We start from the raw sequence: 20,294 nt of genomic DNA on the forward strand, positions 1-20,294 counted from the left end.
TGGCTTCATTTTTGCACAATGGGAGGAGGCGCTGTCGCGTCGTCCATGTTTTCTACAGTCATTGATTTGGACACAGCCAATGTGTTTAGTTTTACTCTTCCCCATGTGATGTCATTATGTCCATTTGTGTCAGCTTTTTTCCCAGGTGCCTCCACTTCCCCATCACCTCATATGTGTATGTAAGTCTTCTGTCTCCCTTTGTTCATTGTTGCTTCGTCTGTGTTCCCACCCCCATGTCCTCATAGTCACAGAGTCATAGTGTGTGTCATAGTGCCCTCATATTATCACAGTATGTCATAGTTGTTCATAGGTTTCTTAGTTCTCCTGTCACCAGCCAAATAAAGGCTCGCTTTTGGTTTCAAGTTCCATCTCTCTGCCTATGTCTGTTCGTGGGTCGTCTACATACACTCCACAACCGAGACAGGAGAGGAACCTGATAACAGCTGAACGTTCTTTTGTTCACACGGAAAATAGGTGTGAAAGGCAAAATTATAAATTGTTTCTAAAAAAAATTAAATAAAGCTGTTTTATTAAATGAATATATACATAATGCAAATGTGCTCATAAATGAGTTGACTCTGTGTTTTCAGAGTTAACAGATTCATTCAGCGATATTGTCTGGATCTGAAATATTGCAGGTACACGCAGAGTGCAGAGGATTTTTACACATACACTGATAATTGTTTTCTATAAGTCTCTGGGTCAGGAAGTCCAAACATGACGTCCTGAACTGGGCCTTAGAATACGATGAAGGATAGCATTAGATAATCAAGACTATGCAGGATGTGTTTTTGTGTCCATGTGTTTCTGATTCCAGGAGGAGCAGATACCAGGGGAGGTCGGATGTGGACGGGGAGGATTCGCAGCAGACTGCCACGTTGGATTTGGGAGAAGATAATAATATTTTGTCATTGTCAAAGTATAAAAGCTGTACAGCCCATTTCAGGGTTAGGGTTGGGGTCAAAGTGAAACTAGAAATATTTAGAATAACAATGAGTTCAAAGCGTGAGGAGGTCTGATGTTCCAACAGTGTTCAGGATGAGAATTATTACCTGCAATGCTCCAGTTTGACCTCATGGTGGCAGTGTTATAATGGCTACACTCAGACTACAGGAGAGAACAAGAGGCTGTACTAAAACTCTGATGTTTTATCGTGTGTTTATGACATCATGCTGACGTCAGCCTGATAATACCTGTTGATTCAACTAAACAGCCAAGGTTTCCAAGGTTCTTAAATGAACCACAAACTACAGGGTAAGAGTGAGCTGCTGAAAGTCAGATCTGTTCTTCAAAGCAGACTTTCAGCTTTATTACAAACTAAGAGTCGGATCAGCACAAATACTGACACAGAGATGGCTGCTGGCACTGCGCTGCTCTGCTGCACTTTGCTGTTTGTCCTTGTCTTCGTCTCTGCAGGTGAGATTGAACTAAACTGAGGTTCTCTCTGAGATAACAAGAAGTACAGGAGGATTATTTTCATCTGGATTCAGTTTGTCTGTGTGTGAAGGAGACACCAGGCTGGGTGGACACTTAACATCTGTAATCCAGCTGTGACAGAGACAAAGAAGTGTAATGTGTGTGTCAGTGTGATGTGTTGTAGTGTCAGGAGTCAGTATGCAGCTACAAAGCTTCTTGTTCAGTGTATACAAACAGCTGTAGCTCCATAAAGGCAGCATGCAGAGACTCACAGTGTCTTATAATGAGAGGCTGCTTTCTCTCACACATTATGTTCACTTATTATCAGCACATGTTGTTGTTCTGTGGAAGCTAACATCTTGTAGTTTCTGACACTTTGCATGTTTAGCATGAGGCTAAAATTCCCCCTCAGTGGGTCACTGGTGACCTGCTGGATGTTCAGAGGTTCATTAAATCCAACATGACTAAAAACGCAAATGTCAAAGTGTTGTTTCCTCTTTCAGAGCAGAAAACCATCACAGCTGAGTCTGGACAGGACGTCACTCTGACATGTCGAGCTCCAAACAACAACATTAGAGTAATAAAGTGGGAGAGATTTGACCTGGGAGATGATTATGTGCTTTTGTACCAGGATGGTCTCCCTGATTCAACACACCAGCATCCATCTTTTAAGAACCGGGTGGATCTGCAGGACAGACAGATGAAGGATGGAGACGTGTCTTTGATTCTGAAGGATGTGACAGTTCATGACGCTGGAGCATACGAGTGTCGTTTCTTCATGGAAGAAACTCGCTCATGGAAGTCCATCAGCAGCCTCAACCTGATTGTTACAGGTGAGTGAGTAGAGTTGAGTGTGTGTGTGATCAGAGGTGAAGCTGCTTCCTGGTTGTTGATGTGTGTTTGTTGTATGGATGAGCTGGTGGATGTCAGAGGTAGACAGATGTTTCTCCAGCTGTTGTCTTTGTGGCTGGTAGTCTAGAGTTGTAGAGCAGCATTGTTTGGTTAGAGCAGAAACAAAGACATTTATGAATCCGTCTCTTCTTCTCTTGCTCTCTAACTCGTCTGTAAACATGTGTGGGGAAGCTCAATGTTAAAGCCTACAGCTGGAGGGGGAGGGGAGGGGTGAAGCTGGTGGTGAGTCTGTGAAAGTGAATCACAGTCAACTACAGCCCCTTAAATTGCCTTATTACACAATGCTGAGAAAGCATTCGAACGGGTGGAGTGGGATTATCTGTTTTATACTCTAAATAAATTTGGATTTGGCCCTAATTTCATTTCATGGATTCAGTTACTTGACTCCTCACCTATGGCACGTGTTAGAACAAATTTGTTATTCTCTTCTTATTTCCCACTTGTCCGTGGTACGAGACAAGGATGTCCCTTATCCCCTCTCCTTTTGCGTTATCAATTGAACCATTGGCGATTAAAGCCAAGCTGACAGCTGACAGTTGCATTAAGGGCATCTTCAGAGCTGACCAGGAGCACAAAATATCCGTATATGCTGACGATCTCCTGCTGTATATGTCAGAGCCTTTATAACACTGAATAAGCATATCCCTGCATTTATTTGGAACGGCAAAAGTCCATGAATTCGTAAAGATTTCATGCAGAGGACTAGGCCAATGGGTGGATTAGCCTTGCCAATTTTTCAGTCTTATTATTGGGCAGCAAATATTCAAAATATGCTGGATCAGTAATTTTACCACAGAGACTCCAGCTTGGCTACAAATTGACTCATCCAATTGTGGCAAAATGTGCCTATCAGCTTTGTTGAGTTCAGCTCTCCCATTAGAACTGTACACCTATAAATGTAACCCTTTGTTGTATGACTCGCTCAGAATCTGGGTGCAATGTAAGGTTTGGGTTACACTATCAGCTCAAATCATATGTTCCCACCCTCAATGATGGATTCTGCCTTTAAAATATGGGAAGGTAATGGACTTAGAAATATCAAAGACCTTTTTGCAGATGGAATTTTTCTCATTCACGCAGCTCCTGAAGCAGTTTAATGTTCCTCGCAAACATTTTTTCCGCTATTTACAAGTTCACCACTTTGTAAAGAGTCGATTTCCTTCATTTCCAGAAGTACCTGAGGAAACTTCTTTGGATAAAATTATTAATATAAACACTCATAAGAGAGGGGCGATTAAAGAAATGTATGCTATATTATTAGATCTTCAATCTCCTTCTCTCTCCATCCTTAAAGCTCAGTGGGAGAAAGACCTTGGGATGACTTTAACAGATGAGCTCTATGTTTTCTCCATAGGGTACACTCTTCTTCTATATGTGCCAGACATGGGCTGACCCCCTGTGTAACAGATGTAAAGCAGAAACAGGTTCACTCCTTCATAGTTTTTGGCCCCAATCTTCATAACTATTGGGTGTCTACCCATACGGAAAAGATGCATATAAATCTTATAAAGTTTGTATCTGTCTTGTGTGAAGCTTTTATGAAAAGCATACAAGAGTGAAAACAGATTAAGATCCCTTGAAAATCATATAAATGAAACTTGTATGTTTTGGATATTTACTAAAACAATATAAGAAAGTAATGAGAAAGTGGCCACTTTCATGAGTAAATCATATAAGCCTTATATGATTGACTGTATGAAGTAGGCCACATCTTATGCAAGTCTTATAAGTTTTTTCTATTTCTTTTCCATATGGGTATATTTAACACCTTTTCAGAGATATATAACGTTAATTATGATCCCTCTGCTCTAATCTTTGGGGTGATACCTCAAAACATCACTTTGCCAAAATACTATTCAAATTCTTTGCTTCACTCATTGCAAGGCGCCTTATACTTTTAAGATGGAAGCAGGAAGCTCCTCCCACACATGAACAGAGGCTTGCAGAGCTCATGAAGTTTTTGCATTTAGAAAAGATGAGATATACACTGGTAGGTTCAACCACCAAATTTCTTGAGGCATGGCAGCCTTTTCTAATGTACATGGAAACATTTAAAATGACCACATTGTCATGACCAGATACCATCCATCCATTTTATTTTTGTTGTTGTTGTTTGTTTGTTTTTTGTTTTGTAGGGGTTTCTTTAGTTTGTTTGTTTGTTTTCTTTCTGTTTTCTTTTGGGGTATTGTAAAAACTGAACAGCAAACTACTGTACGTTCAAAGTTTTGCTATTAACATGCTGCTGTAACTGAAAATAAAATGAAAAAAATAAATAAAACTCAAATGTCAAAGGAAATAAACAAAATATTTAAAGTCAACCATTCTGATCATAATTGCACTTTGACCTTTAACCTCTCTGCTCTGTGTTGTTTCATCTTTCAGATCAGAAAACCATCACAGCTGAGTCTGGACAGGATGTAATTCTGCCATGTCGAGCTCCAAACAACAACATCTTCGCTCTAGAGTGGGAGAGAGCTGACCTGAAGTCAGGAAATGTTCTTTTCCGAGTTGGTTGTGATATTATTCTAGATGACCAGCATCCATCTTTTAAGAACCGGGTGGATCTGCAGGACAAAGAGATGAAGGATGGAGACGTGTCTTTGATTCTGAAGGATGTGACGATTAATGATGCTGGAACATACGAGTGTCGTTTCCTCATGGTAGAAGCACGCTCATTCAAACACAGCTTCATCAAACTGGTTGTTGTTTGTCCAGGTGAGTGAGTAGAGTTGAGTGTGTGTGTGATCAGAGGTGAAGCTGCTTCCTGGTTGCTGATGTGTGTTTGTTGTATGGATGAGCACAACAAAGGATTATTAAAGAAGGAATATTAACTCTATTCTAACTCTAGTAACTCTACACCAGGAAACCACCAAATCTTCTGCAAACGTGATTTTAACCAGTCAAAATGTTTTTGGATATTTATTTAGTGTAGAAACCTAAAAAGTCAGTTTTATTTTTAGATGTTTGGTTGTTTTGAACAATTATATCAAACTGTAAGTATGATGTTTGGTATATAGTATTATATATTGCATGGTATTGATATATTGCACTGTTTGAAGTGCTTCGTATATAAAAGTAGTAAACTGTGTACACAGTGTTTGGTGTGACAGAGCTGTTGTCACTGAATCACAGGTTCAGATGTTTCAGCCTCATAATAAACAAACACGTTTTCAGAGAGTCGAGGATTTGACCTTCCAAAAGTCTCAGACATGTTTTAATGAGCTCTCACAGTCTGCAGCCAAACAGGTCAAATTATAAAGAACAGCTGGATCAACCTAACATGACCTCTGACCCCGAAGCAGCTGTTAGACCTGTGTATTTGAAAAAAATTATGATTTTTTTATGGTGAAAGCAAGATTCCAGACTGCAGTTTTGGTCAGATCATGTTTTTAAATAAAAAGCAGAAAAATCAACATTAACATTTTCTCACTTTATAAATGTTATGAATGATTTTTTCATCTAATCTCCTGAACTAGAAGAGGACACCTCACAGCTGTTTCTCACCTGCAGGTCAGCCAGGAGGACACAGAGATGAACTGTGAGTCGGACGATCTGAGGACAGACAGAAACTCTCCTGAACATCCAGCAGTCGACTCTGATGATCATCATGTTCAGACTCGGACCAACAGTGTGTGTCTGTGCTGTCAGTGACTCTGAACTACAGTTTATTCATCTTGTTCATGAGATTTACTGACACAAAGTCAAACTGTGTTACAAACACACATGAATTTCTGATCTCAGAGTCAGTGAGTGTTGGAGCTTCAGGTTAGACAAATTAACTATTTTATGTTGGTGTGATTGTTTATTAGCTTCATGTGACTTTTTCTTCTTTAAGTACAGTCCACTGGAAAACACTTTGTATAAAAATCATCTCTTTGGCTGACATTGTTTTTAGTTTGTAAACCAATCTTACCCAGTTTAACAGATTGTACAAACTGTTAACGTCTCTCTCTGATCCTGCACTGAGAAGTTTGACAACCTCTTCAACTTTTCTTTAACATGACACACTGTTCAGGTCAGATTTAACCTGCTTTGACCTTTGACACCAGCAAAACATCCTGAACAACTTTGCTGGGTTGAGACCTGATTACTTTTCATAAACAGACCCATAAGACTCAAAAATATGAAACATATTTTCACATTTTATACTGTTGTATAGATGATGCAAACTTTTGTACACTGATGCTCTTTTGGGTGAAGTTTGACTCATTTGTTTAGATGGATTTTCAGATCCACCAGTTTGGCTCAAGTTAGAAACATTGTGATTTTAGGGAAAATTGCCACTCATAATGTATAAATATACACATCATGTTTGTGTGGATTTGTAATGAGACAGCAGTGAAGCAGTGAAGTCATCCTGTTGCCCACAGAAACAGACTCCTCCTGTGAATTAGTAAAGTAACACATGGAGCACATGAGGAACAAAGGTCATACATGTATCTCCTGAAGTGGATTCTGGGTCTCTGACTTCCTCCCACAGTCCAAAGACATCAACGGGTGTTTTTTATTTATCCGTGTATGCTGTGTGTGAATGTGTGGTTCCTACAGAACTTAATGGTCAGTAACACTAACATGTAAACATGAGTACATCACATCAGCACATGAAAGAACAACAGTGTGGCATTAATATTACAGCAGTGAGGACAGTGTGATGAACTGATGCTCTGATCTCTGGTCTGACCAAAGCTTTAACTCCAAACATCTCTCCACTGTTAGAGCTTCTGCACTGTTTCAGGTTCAAATCATGGTTCATATTTTCATGGCCTGATGGTGTGACGCCTCCACCTACATCACTGAACTGCTCCACTTCTGTACTCTTCTCTCTGTGGCCTTCTTGAAACGTCCTCTTGGTGTTTGTGGGGTTTTTCTCAGTTCATGTGTGCCTTATAAGAGTTTGTTTTTTAAAGACAATGACAATCAGTGAATTCCTTCTGTGATTGAATGAAATATGAGCACTATGTAAGTGTGTAAGTGTTAATAAAGATTTACATGTACCTGTTGAATTCTCTTTTCATTGTTTTTGTCCCTCCAATAACAGACAAACCTCTGTTTCTGAAGTGCCTTAGAGCAACGTCTTCCTCTGTAACTGAATGCTGTGGGTAAACATGTCTTTACTTCTGTGCCTGAAAACAACATCTCCCTGTAGAAAGTGAAGGCTGAGCTCACTCAGATCACTCAGTCAGATCAACTGAGCTTAGAAATAAACTGATTTGTTGATTTTACAATGCTGTGATTGCAGCTATTCCACAACTCTCTCTGTTAATGGTACACATGGCCACTGATTAAATGGTCATTAATCAATGATCATTATTCTTTCGGATAGCGATTGAGATTGCGGATAGAAGTGGCAGAAATGGGCTTCCTCCAAAGAGTGGTTGGCCTCTGCCTTACAGATAGGGTGAGCAGTTTGGCTATTGGGGGGGCTCAGGGTAGAGCTGCTGCTCCTTCACATCGAAAGAAACCAGTTGAGGTGGTTTGGGCATCTGACAAGGATGCCTCCTGGGTGAATTGTTCCATGCATGTCCCACAAGAAGGAATCGAATGGAACTGAAGAAATCACTTGGAAGAGTGACAAAGCATTTCTCCAATTGAATGCGTCCAGATAAACAGAATCAACCTTTTGTGACACTTTTATAATGTTCAACACGATTACTAACAGATAACACACCCAGTGCACTAAACTCACTGTGTGCAGGACTTTGTTTGGTGTTTACATAAACGGTAAATGGTCTGAATTTCTATAGCGCTTTACTAGTCCCTATGGACCCCAAAGCACTTTACACTATATTCAGTCATCCACCCATTCACACACTGGTGATGGCAAGGCAGACATACATTGTAGCCACAGCGGCCCTGGGGCGCACTGACAGAGGCGGGGCAAAATGAAAACAAACTACAAACTGCTGAGCTGTTGAACAGCTGATCCAGCCTTTAGTCTGAGCTGCAGTCAGTCACACAAACAGACTGAACAGGATGTGTTCTGTGCAGCACCTGCATGTAAAACAGAAGCAAAGCTGTTCCTGTGAAATGAAACTGAAAGCCTCTCTGAGCGTCTCCCTGTAGAAAATGGAGGCTGAGCTCAGTCAGATCACTCAGCCTGCAGACAAATGGAGGCGTGTTTGAGACGTGCAGATAAACACTCAGCTTTGTGTCGGCCTCTAAGGGCTCAGGGCCGTCCTGTTGTCATATTATCACATGCATGACAACATGCGTCTCAGTCCTCAGAGTCCTCTGCACAGTGCTCAGGGATTTTCCTCATCTTTCATATTGTGTGCCTGTTTGAATTCAAGCATCATCGTCTACAACTGGACACCCAGCTCTATCTGTCCATGAAGCCAGATAACACACACCATTTAGTTAAACTGCAGGAATGTCTTAAAGACATAAAGACCTGGATGATAACTTTCTGCTTCTTAATTCAGATCAAACTGAGGTTATTGTACTCGGCCCTGAAAATCTTAGAAATATGGTATCTAACCAGATTCTTACTCTGGATGGCATTACCTTGGCCTCCAGTAACACTGTGAGGAACCTTGGAGTCATTTTGACCAGGACATGTCCTTCAACGCACATATTAAACAAATATGTGAGACTGCTTTCTTCCATTTACGCAACATCTCTAAAGTTAGTTTTTTCAGTTTCAGTTTGCTGGCACTGTTTTGGCGTCTGGGGGCACGATTGTTAATAACAAACACACAAATATTACATCTTTTGAATCTGTGATGACATGTGACAATATGATGAAGTTCACATGATGTAGCTTCTCTGCCAACAACACAAATGAAAGAATAAATAATTTAAACCAAAGCAAGAGTTTATTGTTCAAATACAGAGACACTCTCACACTGACCTTTGTTGTTTGTTCTCTGTCCTTCATACAAACATTTGGGGCTTACAGACTCTGTGAACACTGAGTTTTCAGGCTTTTCTAATGCTGTGTGAGCAGCAGGAAAATACAATCAGAGCATAAACACACATACATACAAGGTCAAAGACGAGTAGCTACACTTTTTAAACGCAATAACTGATCACTTATGTGAAGTCAGCGAGTACCGAGGTGAACTTTTCTTATCTTTGAGATCTATTGAAACAACTACATTAAATCATACTGCTGAGTGACAACAATAGCGTTATCTAAGGTTAGAGGGTTACCTAGGCAACCAGGGATGTGCATAACCATCTGTCAGCTACAAATTGATGCATGAACGATGGGATGAGTTCATACTTGGATGTAATTTTAGTGAAACAGCTGATCGAGGATTAGTGTTGTTGAGGTTTTGTGGTCCACAGCTCACACTCACATAATGAGGTCATATTTGATCTTATAAACAAAAACACTGATCCCAGGTCTGTAACACTGTTCATGGATACTGAGGGTAAACAACCCACACAGCTCACAAAGATAAAGAGAAAACTGAAACCAGATCTTGATGATTGAAACATTCAGGTGTGAAAAACTTCATAAATATGTAATCTGAGCTCAAAATGATGTAACTACAGTCAGTGAAAACAAAACCATCAAAGTGAAAAAGTGTTGATTTCATTTGTTTGAAGAGTTAAAAGTAGGCGTGCACAACAAAATGTCTCAGTGAGCTGTGTCACACTCAAAGTCAGAGCTTTCTGTGTCAGAAAGAGGCTAAATCACCATGGTAACTGATGGTGAAAGATCACCTGGTCAGGAGCATTTCATGTTCAGAGTTTTGTTTTTAAATCAGCTGTTAGAGCCACGTTTTCACTGTGATGTCGATTCTCTGCTGGAGGAAATGTTTCATATGTGCAGCTTGTTAAACTGTAACTTGCTGAAGCCACTGAGTGAAGCTAAACTGCACATCACACTGTTCCAATGTACCTGTATTCATGTAGTGGAGACATTAGTGAAGTTATCAATGAGTAACGTCTCTGATTGGACTGGGTGGCGCTCACAGGGACCATTTTGTGTAGAAGAAAAGTCACATGATACATGAAACGCTCCTTTTCATCTGAGCGTGCTCAGAGCCTGAAGCAGAGAAAGGTGATAATCACCACGGTGATACCTGCTGTCTCTGACTGCAGTTTCAGGTTTAGTTGAGCCAGCTAACACAATGTGCTCAGTTCATCTGTTTCTGCAGGATTTTAAACACTGACAACACCCAGAACTCTGAACAGCAGCGGCAGACTCAAAGCTGGAAAAACCTCTGAGACATTTGCAGACCTTTTCAGAGGATGAGCATTTGTTCGAGGGTCCACTTTCTGCCCTGAGCCTGGTTCTGCCGGAGGTTTCTTCCTGTTAAAAGGGAGTTTTTCCTTCCCACTGTCGCCAAAGTGCTTGCTCATAGGGAGCCATATGATTGTTGGGTTTTTCTCTGTATCTATGAAGCGCCTTGAGGCGACTTTTGTTTTGATTTGGCGCTATATAAATAAAATTGAATTGAATTGAATTCTGCCAGCTCTTCATTTCTGTGTGCACAGGATTCTCTCCCTTTCCTCTCCTTTCACTGGTGGGTGAGAGGAAGTGGGCAAATTCTACAAATGTCATTTAAAGATTAAACGACTCACTACATGTTAGCTAGATAACACACATGTCTTAAAGATATAAAGACCTGGATGGCCGCTAACTTTCTGCTTCTTAATTCAGATAAAACTGAGGTTATTGTACTCGGCCCTGAAAATCTTAGTAATATCGTATCTAAGCAGATTCTTACTCTGACATTGTTGGGGATCACTCCTGAATTTACTTAAGCCTTAGAAAAGTAAAGTAGCCTAACAAAGTAGCTAAAATCGTGGACGTACAGCATTTGGACAGAGAGAGTGATATTAATTTTCTTTGCAAACAAACAAGAATCTTCAGGGTGCAATGTGTGCTGGGCAGCAGCCAGGAGCGAGGTCTCTGGTGAACCAATCCCTCGCTACAGATTCTAGCGAAGGGACGAGGCGTGTCACATCTCTGGTGGGGATGGAGCCTCAGTGCTTCTTTTAATATCTCTGAGCTTTCCCAATCACAACTATCTCTACTGAACTTTGGCTCCGTCTAAACAGTTCTTTGAATTACTTACTAAAACAATATATGACAGTAATGAGAAAGTGGCCACTTTCATGAGTAAATCATGTAAGCCTTATAAGATTTACTTATATGTAGTCTATGTTGTGATTCTACTGGTGTTACTGGTTCTGCTGGTGAGACGATGTGTTCACAGGAAACTTGAAGGTTTGTACATATTCATTCTTGTTCATTGTGGTATTTTGTTTCCATTCTGTCATCATAATTTGGTCCATTTAGATTCTTAAATCATAAAAGTGTTTACTTTAACTCATTTCAGCAGATGGAGAAGATGACATCACCAGTGACATCACATACAGTGTTGTGAAATCATCAAATCCTCAACAACCTCCAGTCAAAGAAACCAGAGATGGAGGTTTGTGTGTTCACCCAGGTGTCATCCACATACCTGAACCAATGACTTGGTGGTGTTTCAGGGTAGGATAGCAAAGCCCTCTTTCCCACGTCTTCCATATACAAGTTGCCCACAATGGGTGAAACTGGGGAGCCCACGGCACACCCACGTTCCTGCCTGTAGAACTGACCCTTGCATGTGAAACAGGTGGAATTAAGACACAGTTTCAAAAGCAAGCACACCTGGTCCAACAGCCTTGTCTTGTTCTAACTGCTTCAGACAGTCTGTCACCCTCGTCCTGTGACCACTTCCTGGGTCTCTTTCAGTCTTCAAATATAAAGTTTTTACAGCTTATAGATTTTAAGTTCTGCTCCAATCATTTGGGTAAAGATAATAAACACTTTGATGGTCAATAAGTGAAAGTGAAAATGTGATAAACGAATAATATAATTAATAAATAATTATATTTTTTGATAAGTGAAGTTCACTGAACTAAAAGGAAATTTTGGTTTGATGATGGTTGACATGTTTTCCAAATAGAAGTTTTTCCTCTAGTGAGGAGATGCAGGTGCAGCAGAGCATTGCTGGAAGAAATGATCCCAAGGGTGGAATCTCCTGAGAAATCTTCAGAGACCCAGCGAGAAGTAGGGACCATAGCTGACAGCCCAGGCAGGGGTTGAGGTCAAAGGTCATGCTGTTTGGGGACCTACTGGTCATCATGAGAAGATTCTGGAACCACAGCAATGACCATAAAGCTGCACTGGATGGAGAGCTGTGCCACGGGGCTTTCCAGAGGTAATCACGAGGAGATTGTGGACAACAGATGGAGATCTGAAGGATGAGGGGAGCGTTCCAAGCTCCAATCGACAGTGCAGAGAGGAAGTTCAAGGATGGCATCGTGATTCTGTGAACAGAAAGCAGAAGCTATGGTGGTGACGGGGAATGACTGACAGCAGTTTCCTATGAACATCACCTAATGCTGTGTCACTGTGCTATGCATGCTTTGACACTCTGAAGAGGGTCTTCCTTTGTGTCATTGTTGTTGTCATTTGCATCATGAACAAGACTGCTGAAGTGACTCAACAGGTGGGGTTACAACAGCAGTAAAATCATTGAATCCAATACCCTTTCCAAAAAAGGTTTTCTGCAGAGACGAAAGGACAATAGAGGAGTCATAAGTATCCCCCACAGGAAGAATGCATGAAATGAGGTGATGAGGGTTGATAGAGGCCATAAAACAGGAGTGCTGACAAAGGCCTGCAGCCTTGAAGATAACTGAAAGCCACATTGACAAACAGCAAAACTAACTGGTGTGTTTGTTATACCCATGTCTGCATTTGGACTCTGGTCATATGGACAGTGATAGAAACAACTGGAAGAGACATTTATGAAGCTCTGAGGAACTCAAACCACTCTGCATGTGTGATTTACACACCTGGAGGAGATGCACCACAAAGCTGGAACGATTTTGCAAATGTTAATTTCTATGTTTGACTGTTAACATTCATTTGCTTACTTGGAGGGTGTCAATGGAAAATTGTATTTAGTAGTCAGTATAATCTTTTAGTGATATAAGTTTGCATATGGTAGAATGCTGCATGTAATCATTTGTGTGTAGAAGTATATAGTTGGTGGCATATTGAAAGAATGTCTCATCCTAGGAGGTCTGTAACATTCTAGGGTGTTCACCCCACATCCTAGGAGCATGAGAGAGGTCGTACCTTGTCTTATTGTTTTATGGTAGGATTAACGTAGCTATGTCTGTTTTAGTCTAAGTGCCTTTTGGTTTGATGAACTGCTGGACTTTGAGACCAGCAGGTTTAGGGAAGATCTTATGGGGCCACACTCTGACCCCCCCCCCCCCCCCCCCCCCCCCCCCACACACACACACACACACACACACACACAATGAAGTATAAAATAAAGACCGGGGCAGTTTCTCAGGCGCGAGTCTCTCAGTCCGGAGACTGCCCTTGCTTGCAAGAAATTCTGTGTGTTTCTCTTCTCTGAGTCTTTGCTGAAGAAGTATTTTAGAATATATTCCTTAACAGAGAGAACGATGCTCGTCACAGTTCTCTCCCTCATGCACGAGCAACACAAAGAGCTCTGGTGACTTGCGTCTTGTTTTTGCCATTGTAGTAGAATTGTCTTGGCGTTCCAGCAATAGGTCTGTGCTAGATGAACGTATCAGCAACCTTCAAACACGTGTGGAGAATTCATTATTTCTTTGACAGATTCTTTAGTAAATAACAGAAAAAAGAAAGTAAGAGAAAAATCACCTGCACAAGTGCCGAGGTAGGTCTCCCTGCAGAATTGGTTTTCCCTTCATCAGGAGCAGCGCTGGGCTGTTTAAATCACGGACAAACAGGATCCTACAGTTGTTTATGTTTTTAAACCCATTTTGCACAGAGAGGCATTTTTTGGAAAATGCATTGATAGTAATATTGAATATTATTACACATCAAAAAAAATAACTACAGTAAAATAATCACATCGTGACGCCTCTGCCTTTCTAAATGGAGGGACAGTAACTGTGTGTGTATGTAAGCGTGTAAAACCTGAAGATGGTAAGATTAACAGTATTTTGTCTCTATCTACCATTCTGCTATTCATCTCAACAATAACGTGGCGCACAGCGTGGCGTGAAAATAGCCACATGCAATGGAGCAAAATATGGGTGTGTGTGGTTGGAGGATGTGTTCATGCGCACAAAGGGGGGGTGGAAATTTTTCTTGTGAAACAAAGTTTGGGAACCACTGGTTTAAACGATGTTAGCACAGAAATATTAGCTTCTGTCATGACTGATGAAGTTACTGGTTAATAAAGTTTCCAGTAAAGTGTTTAATCGCAGCCACAGATTGACTCTAAATATCCCGTTTTTCTTTAGTGCATCTGTAATAAATATGTGCAAGTTTCAGTGCTTCGTTTAAACTGTATGATACTTATACTGACCCAGGGTCAGTGTAAAATACAATCCTAGCTGTGTGAACAAAGCCTGGCTCCTTTAATCCTGCATGACAAACCTCAGGATGCAGGTTATTATTACTCTTTCCTGCTGGCACACCTGTCACACCTGAGAGTCACTAGAAACTTACAGTGACGTGGACATCATGCAAAGACTGCCAGACTCTGTAATACTGCAAATGATCAGTGACTCAGGTTAACAAAAAAGAAAGTAAGAGGAAATTTAATTCTATAAAACGTGAAAAATTCCACACACATGTAACTCACCACTGTGTGAAGATCACAGGGGAGAAATCGTTTCTCTGAGTCAGAGATGAGTGTCAGTAACACAGAAGTTGTCATGGTCCCCGCACCTCTCCAGCTGACAGCAGTCAGGCGCTTTGTTTTGTTTATTCTCCTCTCTCGCCTCTGCTCTCCCTTTCTCTCTCGTCCTCTCCCACTCTCTCTTTCTCCTGCTGGGGCGGAGCTCAGTATGGGCTCCTGCTCCTGGCCCACGCACCTGGAGATGATCAGCACACCTGCCGCTGATTATGAGAATTGGAGTCCTACTTAAGATGGCGAGTCTGCTCTACTCGTCGCTGGATCGTTGAGCCATCAGCGTCAGTCGTCCTGCACTCTGCAAAGTTTGTTCGTGTCTGAACCAGGAGACTAACTGTTTCTCTGTCTGTGTATAGATTTCCCCTGGACCTGTTTTCCCTGTGCACGGTGACTGAGCGTGAGCAAGAGTGATGGAGGAAAGAAGAGGAGCTGTGTGTGGTTGCGAGGGCTGTATGGAAATCTCCCCTCCCTGGACTCCTGCCCCTTTCACTCCCGGACCCTGGAACCCCTTTTCCCCAGACACCGTTGTGTGTGTGTGTGTGTGTGTGTGTCACCGTGGAGAACACTGTAAATAAATTCACTTTTGATTTGAAGAAACTTGTGGTCTGCGCCTGAGTCCGCTCCACTAATCGTGACAGAAGTAAAACTCAGTGTCATGCAGTGACTTTTACACAACCAGATCAGATGAACCAGCTCACACTAAAACATTTTGCTGCACTCTTTACACTTATTTCTTTTCTTTCTGCTTTCTGAGATAAAAGCTCTTTATTAGTAACTTTTACAACTTCTGGCAGGTTAATGTCTGAACTTTGGAGTGAAACACACCCTTAGTTACAGGAAATAACACCACTGTCTGTAACTAAGTGAATCCACCTTAACACCACCTGTGTGTGTGTGACTGCATTACACTCCCACTGCTGGGAACCTGAACAAGAACCAGAACAAAGTCTAAAATAGAAGCTGACAAACAGCTGCACCACCGAGTGACACTTTATTTTATAAACTTCACAACAGGTTTCATGTTGTGACCTGTGGAGGTGAAAAGACACAAAACCTGTTTTACAGCTTTTGAGCTGCAGGCAGGATTGAAACACACCTTAGTTAAAAGTCAAACAGCAACATTTGTCTCCTCCCCTCACGTCACTCAAATGCGACAAACCAGGAAACAGGAAGTTCTTCGTCCTCAGTAAAGAGAGACGCACAGACGATCAGACTGAGCTCAGACCAAACTAGCAGCTTCCTCTGAGTGAGTCCAGCTACAGGAGAGAAAAGTGGAAAACTCCAACACTGCTGCTTCAAGCTGCTGACGCTCCACACACTGAATGTGAGTTTGAGCAAAAACACGACTCAAAGGAAGTTTCAGTGAAGGTGGTAGAGGAGGGAGGGGAGCCAGGACTGACTGTACTTCCTGTCTGCTGTTTTCAGCTTCACTCACAGACTCAATGGCTTCCAGATCAGAGGAGGATCTCTGCTGTCCGGACTGTCAGGAGGTCTTCAGAGATCCTGTTATTCTGTCATGTAGCCACAGCTTCTGTAAAGACTGTCTGAAGAGATGGTGGAGAGAGAGACCAACACACGAGTGTCCAGTTTGTAAGGAAATATCAGTTTATGATCCACCTTTAAACCGAGCTTTAAAGAACCTGTGTGAGTCGTTCTTACAGGAGAGAGATCAGAGAGCTTCAGAGGCTCTCTGCAGTCTGCACTCTGAGAAACTCAAACTCTTCTGTCTGGACCATCAGCAGCCAGTGTGTCACATCTGCAGAGACTCAGAAAAACACACCAATCACAGATTCAGACCCATCGATGAAGCTGCACAACAACACAAGAAGGAACTTCAGGAAACTCTGGAGCCCTTAAAGGAGAAGTTAAAGGTTTGTGAAGAAGTTCAAGTGAAGTTTGATCAAACAGCAGAACACATTAAGGTCCAGGCCCGACACACAGAGAGGCAGATTAAGGAGCAGTTTAAGAAGCTTCACCAGTTTCTAGCAGAGGAAGAGGAGGCCAGGCTGGCTGCACTGAGGGAGGAAGAGGAGCAGAAGAGTGGGATGATGAAGGAGAAGATGGAGGCTCTGAGCAGAGAGATAGCAGCTCTTTCAGACACAGTCAGAGCCACAGAGGAGGAGCTGAGAGCTGAAGACGTCTCATTCCTGCACAACTACAAGGCTGCAGTGGAAAGAGTCCAGCGCTGCCCCCTGCTGGATGATCCACAGCTGCCCTCAGGAGCTCTGATAGACCAGGCCAAACACCTGGGCAACCTGACCTTCAACATCTGGAACAACATGAAGGACATGGTCTCCTACACTCCTCTCATTCTGGACCCAAACACTGCTGATCCAAACCTCATCCTGTCTGAAGATCTGACCAGTGTGAGACGAGGAGGAGAGAAGCAGCAGCTTCCTGATAATCCAGAGAGGTTTGATAATTACTACTCTGTCCTGGGCTCTGAGGGCTTTAACTCAGGGACTCACAGCTGGGATGTTGAAGTTGGAGACAGTACAGTGTGGGGACTGGGTGTGTTAGCAGAGTCTGTGCAGAGGAAGGGAGACATATGGTCTGGATTATGGAGAATATGGTTCTATCAAGGTAAATACTCAGCACACTCACCATCAGCTCCTTTCACTATTCTCTCAGTAGAGAAGAAGCTCCAGAGGATCAGAGTGAATCTGGACTGGAACAGAGGAAAGCTGTCGTTCTCTGATCCTGATACTAACACACACATACACACCTTCACACACACTTTCACTCACAGGATGTTTCCATTCATTAACACTGTTGGTAGAGTGAAGGTGTGTCCGTTGAAGGTGTCAGTGTCAGTGCAGCAGATGAGTTGAGGATGATGATGTTTCTAATGTTGTTTCCTGTCAGTGAGTTGAAGCTGTTAAACTGCAGCTGTCCTCCTGCTGCCTCGTTGTTCCAAAGCTCTTTGTTTCTCTTTTAGTTTCACTCTTTCTTTCTGTTTCTGCTGTCCACCTTTTCACATGGAAAATCATTTCACTGTTTCTCACTGAATGACTCCCCAAACTAGATTTGAAATTCTATCAAGTTTCTAATCATTACAAGTGATTCATGTTTCTATTTGATGTGTAAATGGAGATGATTTAGTTTGCTGGGATATGGACTGACATGTGTTGAATGGGAGGAGCAGTTTGTTGTTGTCTTCTTGTCTGTTTATGACAACAATAAATATGTTGTTGAAACAATGATTCATGTTTAACTCCATATATGAAATGTTTCTGATCTTTGAATTCTGTTTGATTAAAGACTTTCTTCATGACACAAATGAGATTTCAGTGTATTAATAGAACTAAATAAGCTCAGAGTTGAAAGGCTGGAGTATTATGTACGTGCTTCACTGTCAGGATCTTCAGGGGGATTCAAAGGGAAACATCAAACTGCTGTAATGAGATAAACTAGTTGGGCTGAACACACTTATCTGTAGTTTGTCTCCATCCAGGATCATCAGAATATAATGAACATGTGTGAAGAGCCACAAAATGCTGCTGCCCTCTCAGCATGATGAGCTCCAGCCTTTGTTAGCAGGACAACAGGAAACATGAGACAACTTTCAGAGACAGTAACCAACTGTGGCCACAAGATGGCAGCAGCTGATCTGAGATCCTTTATTGGACAGAAGGACTCTGCTCTGTGACGTCATCAGAGAGACGGCCTTCACTCTGATAGATCTGACGTCATGTCTGCACTGCGATGATGAAAGCTGATAAACACATTGTTATTGATCCATGAAATCACCTCTGTCCTCTCAAGTGTAGCTGTTTACAGAGCTGAAGAAGTCCTTCATCATCAAAACAGACAAACATGTATTTCCTGTATTAAGTGACGTCATCCTCACTCTGACCTCTTACATACATTCTGTTCAGTTTTCCTGCTGTAAGAAATAAACTGTGTGAAAATAGAAATGCAGGGAAACATCCATTAATCACAGCTGAGCCGTTTGTTTCTGACTCACATTCAATGAGGCTTCAGGTGTAAATACCTCAGAAGTGTTTGTGAGTTCAGTAGAAGCAGACCCAGTCGACCATCATGGCCTCCACAGCACTACACAATGCAACAGAAAGGCCTTCATCATCTGCTGAACCACCTCTGAACCACGACGCTCTCCCTGCATCTAAAAGCTGTTAGTCAGGATGAGATGCTGCTGTGATCGCTCACAATTTACCTGTGAGACCTTTGTAAATATTGTCTTTGTTTCTGGAGGAAACACCTTTAGTCTGTTTGTATTTGGAGTGCAGATCTGGGCGTCCATCACTTTAACCTGCACACGTTTAGTTATTGAGTGTAGTTGATGTTTGGCAGCATTTTATAAGTGACAGTTCATGAACGGTGAAGGAACAGAGGACGCCTGACCATCCTACCTGTGTCAGTAAGAAGACTTTCATCACAACTTCACAACTTAACACAACTGAAACCTGAATTCAGTGTTGCATAGTTTACTAACAGTGTGTGCTGACACTGAAGTTAGCAGTTTGTTTCCTAAGAGCTGCTGGGACAAACCACAGTGAGCGGCTACAGAGTTTAGTTAAGGTGGTTCTAACATGTGACCTGTTGAATTATTTACAGGGATTTATTTTTCATTTAAAGCATCATTTGTGAAGTTTTTATGAAGTTTACTTCTTTTATGTTCTTTGTGTAACGTTTAGATTTTCTTCTCTGGTGTTTTAACTCTTCAGGTTTCCTGTAACAGAGATGTAAACCACCGTTTTCTGATGCTGCTGCACTGGGACATAAACACGGCCACTTTATTAGGCACACCTTGCTGGCTGCAGGTTATAACCCCTGCTGGAAACATCCCACAGATTTGGATCCTTATTGCCATGACAGCACCACACAGCTGCTCCAGATGCTGCAGGATGCTGGTCAGGGCTCTAACAGTGAAACTTTACTGAAAGTAAGAAACCTGAGAGGAAATAAACTTTGACTTTAGTAAGCTGAGCTCTGAAGCTGTGATGGAGCTCAGTCGGTGTGAAGGCGGCTGCTGTGTAACAAGTGTTTGTCTGAGGTGCTGCGACTGATCGTGGTCATGTTTATTTAAAGAAGTCGGTGATGAAGCAGGCTGTGCAGTCCGAGCTCTTCATCAGTTAACAGTCCTCCAGAGCTGCTGCAGGGAGCTGACTGTCCTCCAGGTGGCGCTAAGTGAACAAAGTCCAAAGAAATAAACTTGGACTGTTTTTTGAAGCCTAAATAAAATGTGAATAAACTTTATAGATACATTTGAAACCAGCTACTCTGTGACTTTACACACTCACACAGTAACAGAGCTGATTCCTGATTGGAGCAGCACAGAGTTAGACTTCT

At 41.9% G+C, this 20,294-nt stretch overlaps 2 protein-coding genes across 3 annotated transcripts in view; both read left to right on the forward strand.

The window, feature by feature from the left end:
* Positions 1-20,294, forward strand: part of LOC146635028 (hemicentin-1-like) — a 271,871-nt gene that overhangs the window by 111,566 nt on the left and 140,011 nt on the right. The window contains exons 6-8 of the mRNA XM_085344351.1: positions 1,920-2,249; positions 4,711-5,043; positions 19,005-19,012. Coding sequence (XP_085200477.1) covers positions 1,920-2,249; positions 4,711-5,043; positions 19,005-19,012 — 671 coding nt within the window. The remainder of the gene's footprint in view (positions 1-1,919; positions 2,250-4,710; positions 5,044-19,004; positions 19,013-20,294) is intronic.
* LOC146635033 (nuclear factor 7, ovary-like) lies at positions 16,412-17,812 on the forward strand. Of its 2 annotated transcripts, XM_085344901.1 has the most exons (2): positions 16,424-16,454; positions 16,665-17,812. In XM_085344901.1, the coding sequence occupies exon 2, from the start codon at positions 17,027-17,029 to the stop codon at positions 17,810-17,812; it is 786 nt and encodes a 261-aa protein (XP_085201027.1). In that variant the 5' UTR covers positions 16,424-16,454; positions 16,665-17,026. The 2 variants fall into 2 exon arrangements, with proteins under 2 accessions (XP_085201035.1, XP_085201027.1); XM_085344909.1 differs by having other exon boundaries at positions 16,412-17,812.

Source organism: Diplotaxodon limnothrissa, linkage group LG3 (assembly GCF_057381915.1).
Source record: "Diplotaxodon limnothrissa isolate DT_005_m linkage group LG3, D_limnothrissa_male_GT1.1, whole genome shotgun sequence".
Taxonomy (NCBI): Eukaryota; Metazoa; Chordata; class Actinopteri; order Cichliformes; family Cichlidae; genus Diplotaxodon; species Diplotaxodon limnothrissa.

Excerpts from the sequence above, each read along its gene's own strand:
- LOC146635033 (XM_085344909.1), top strand. The coding sequence starts at position 16,424 with ATGGCTTCCAGATCAGAGGAGGATCTCTGCTGTCCGGACTGTCAGGAG.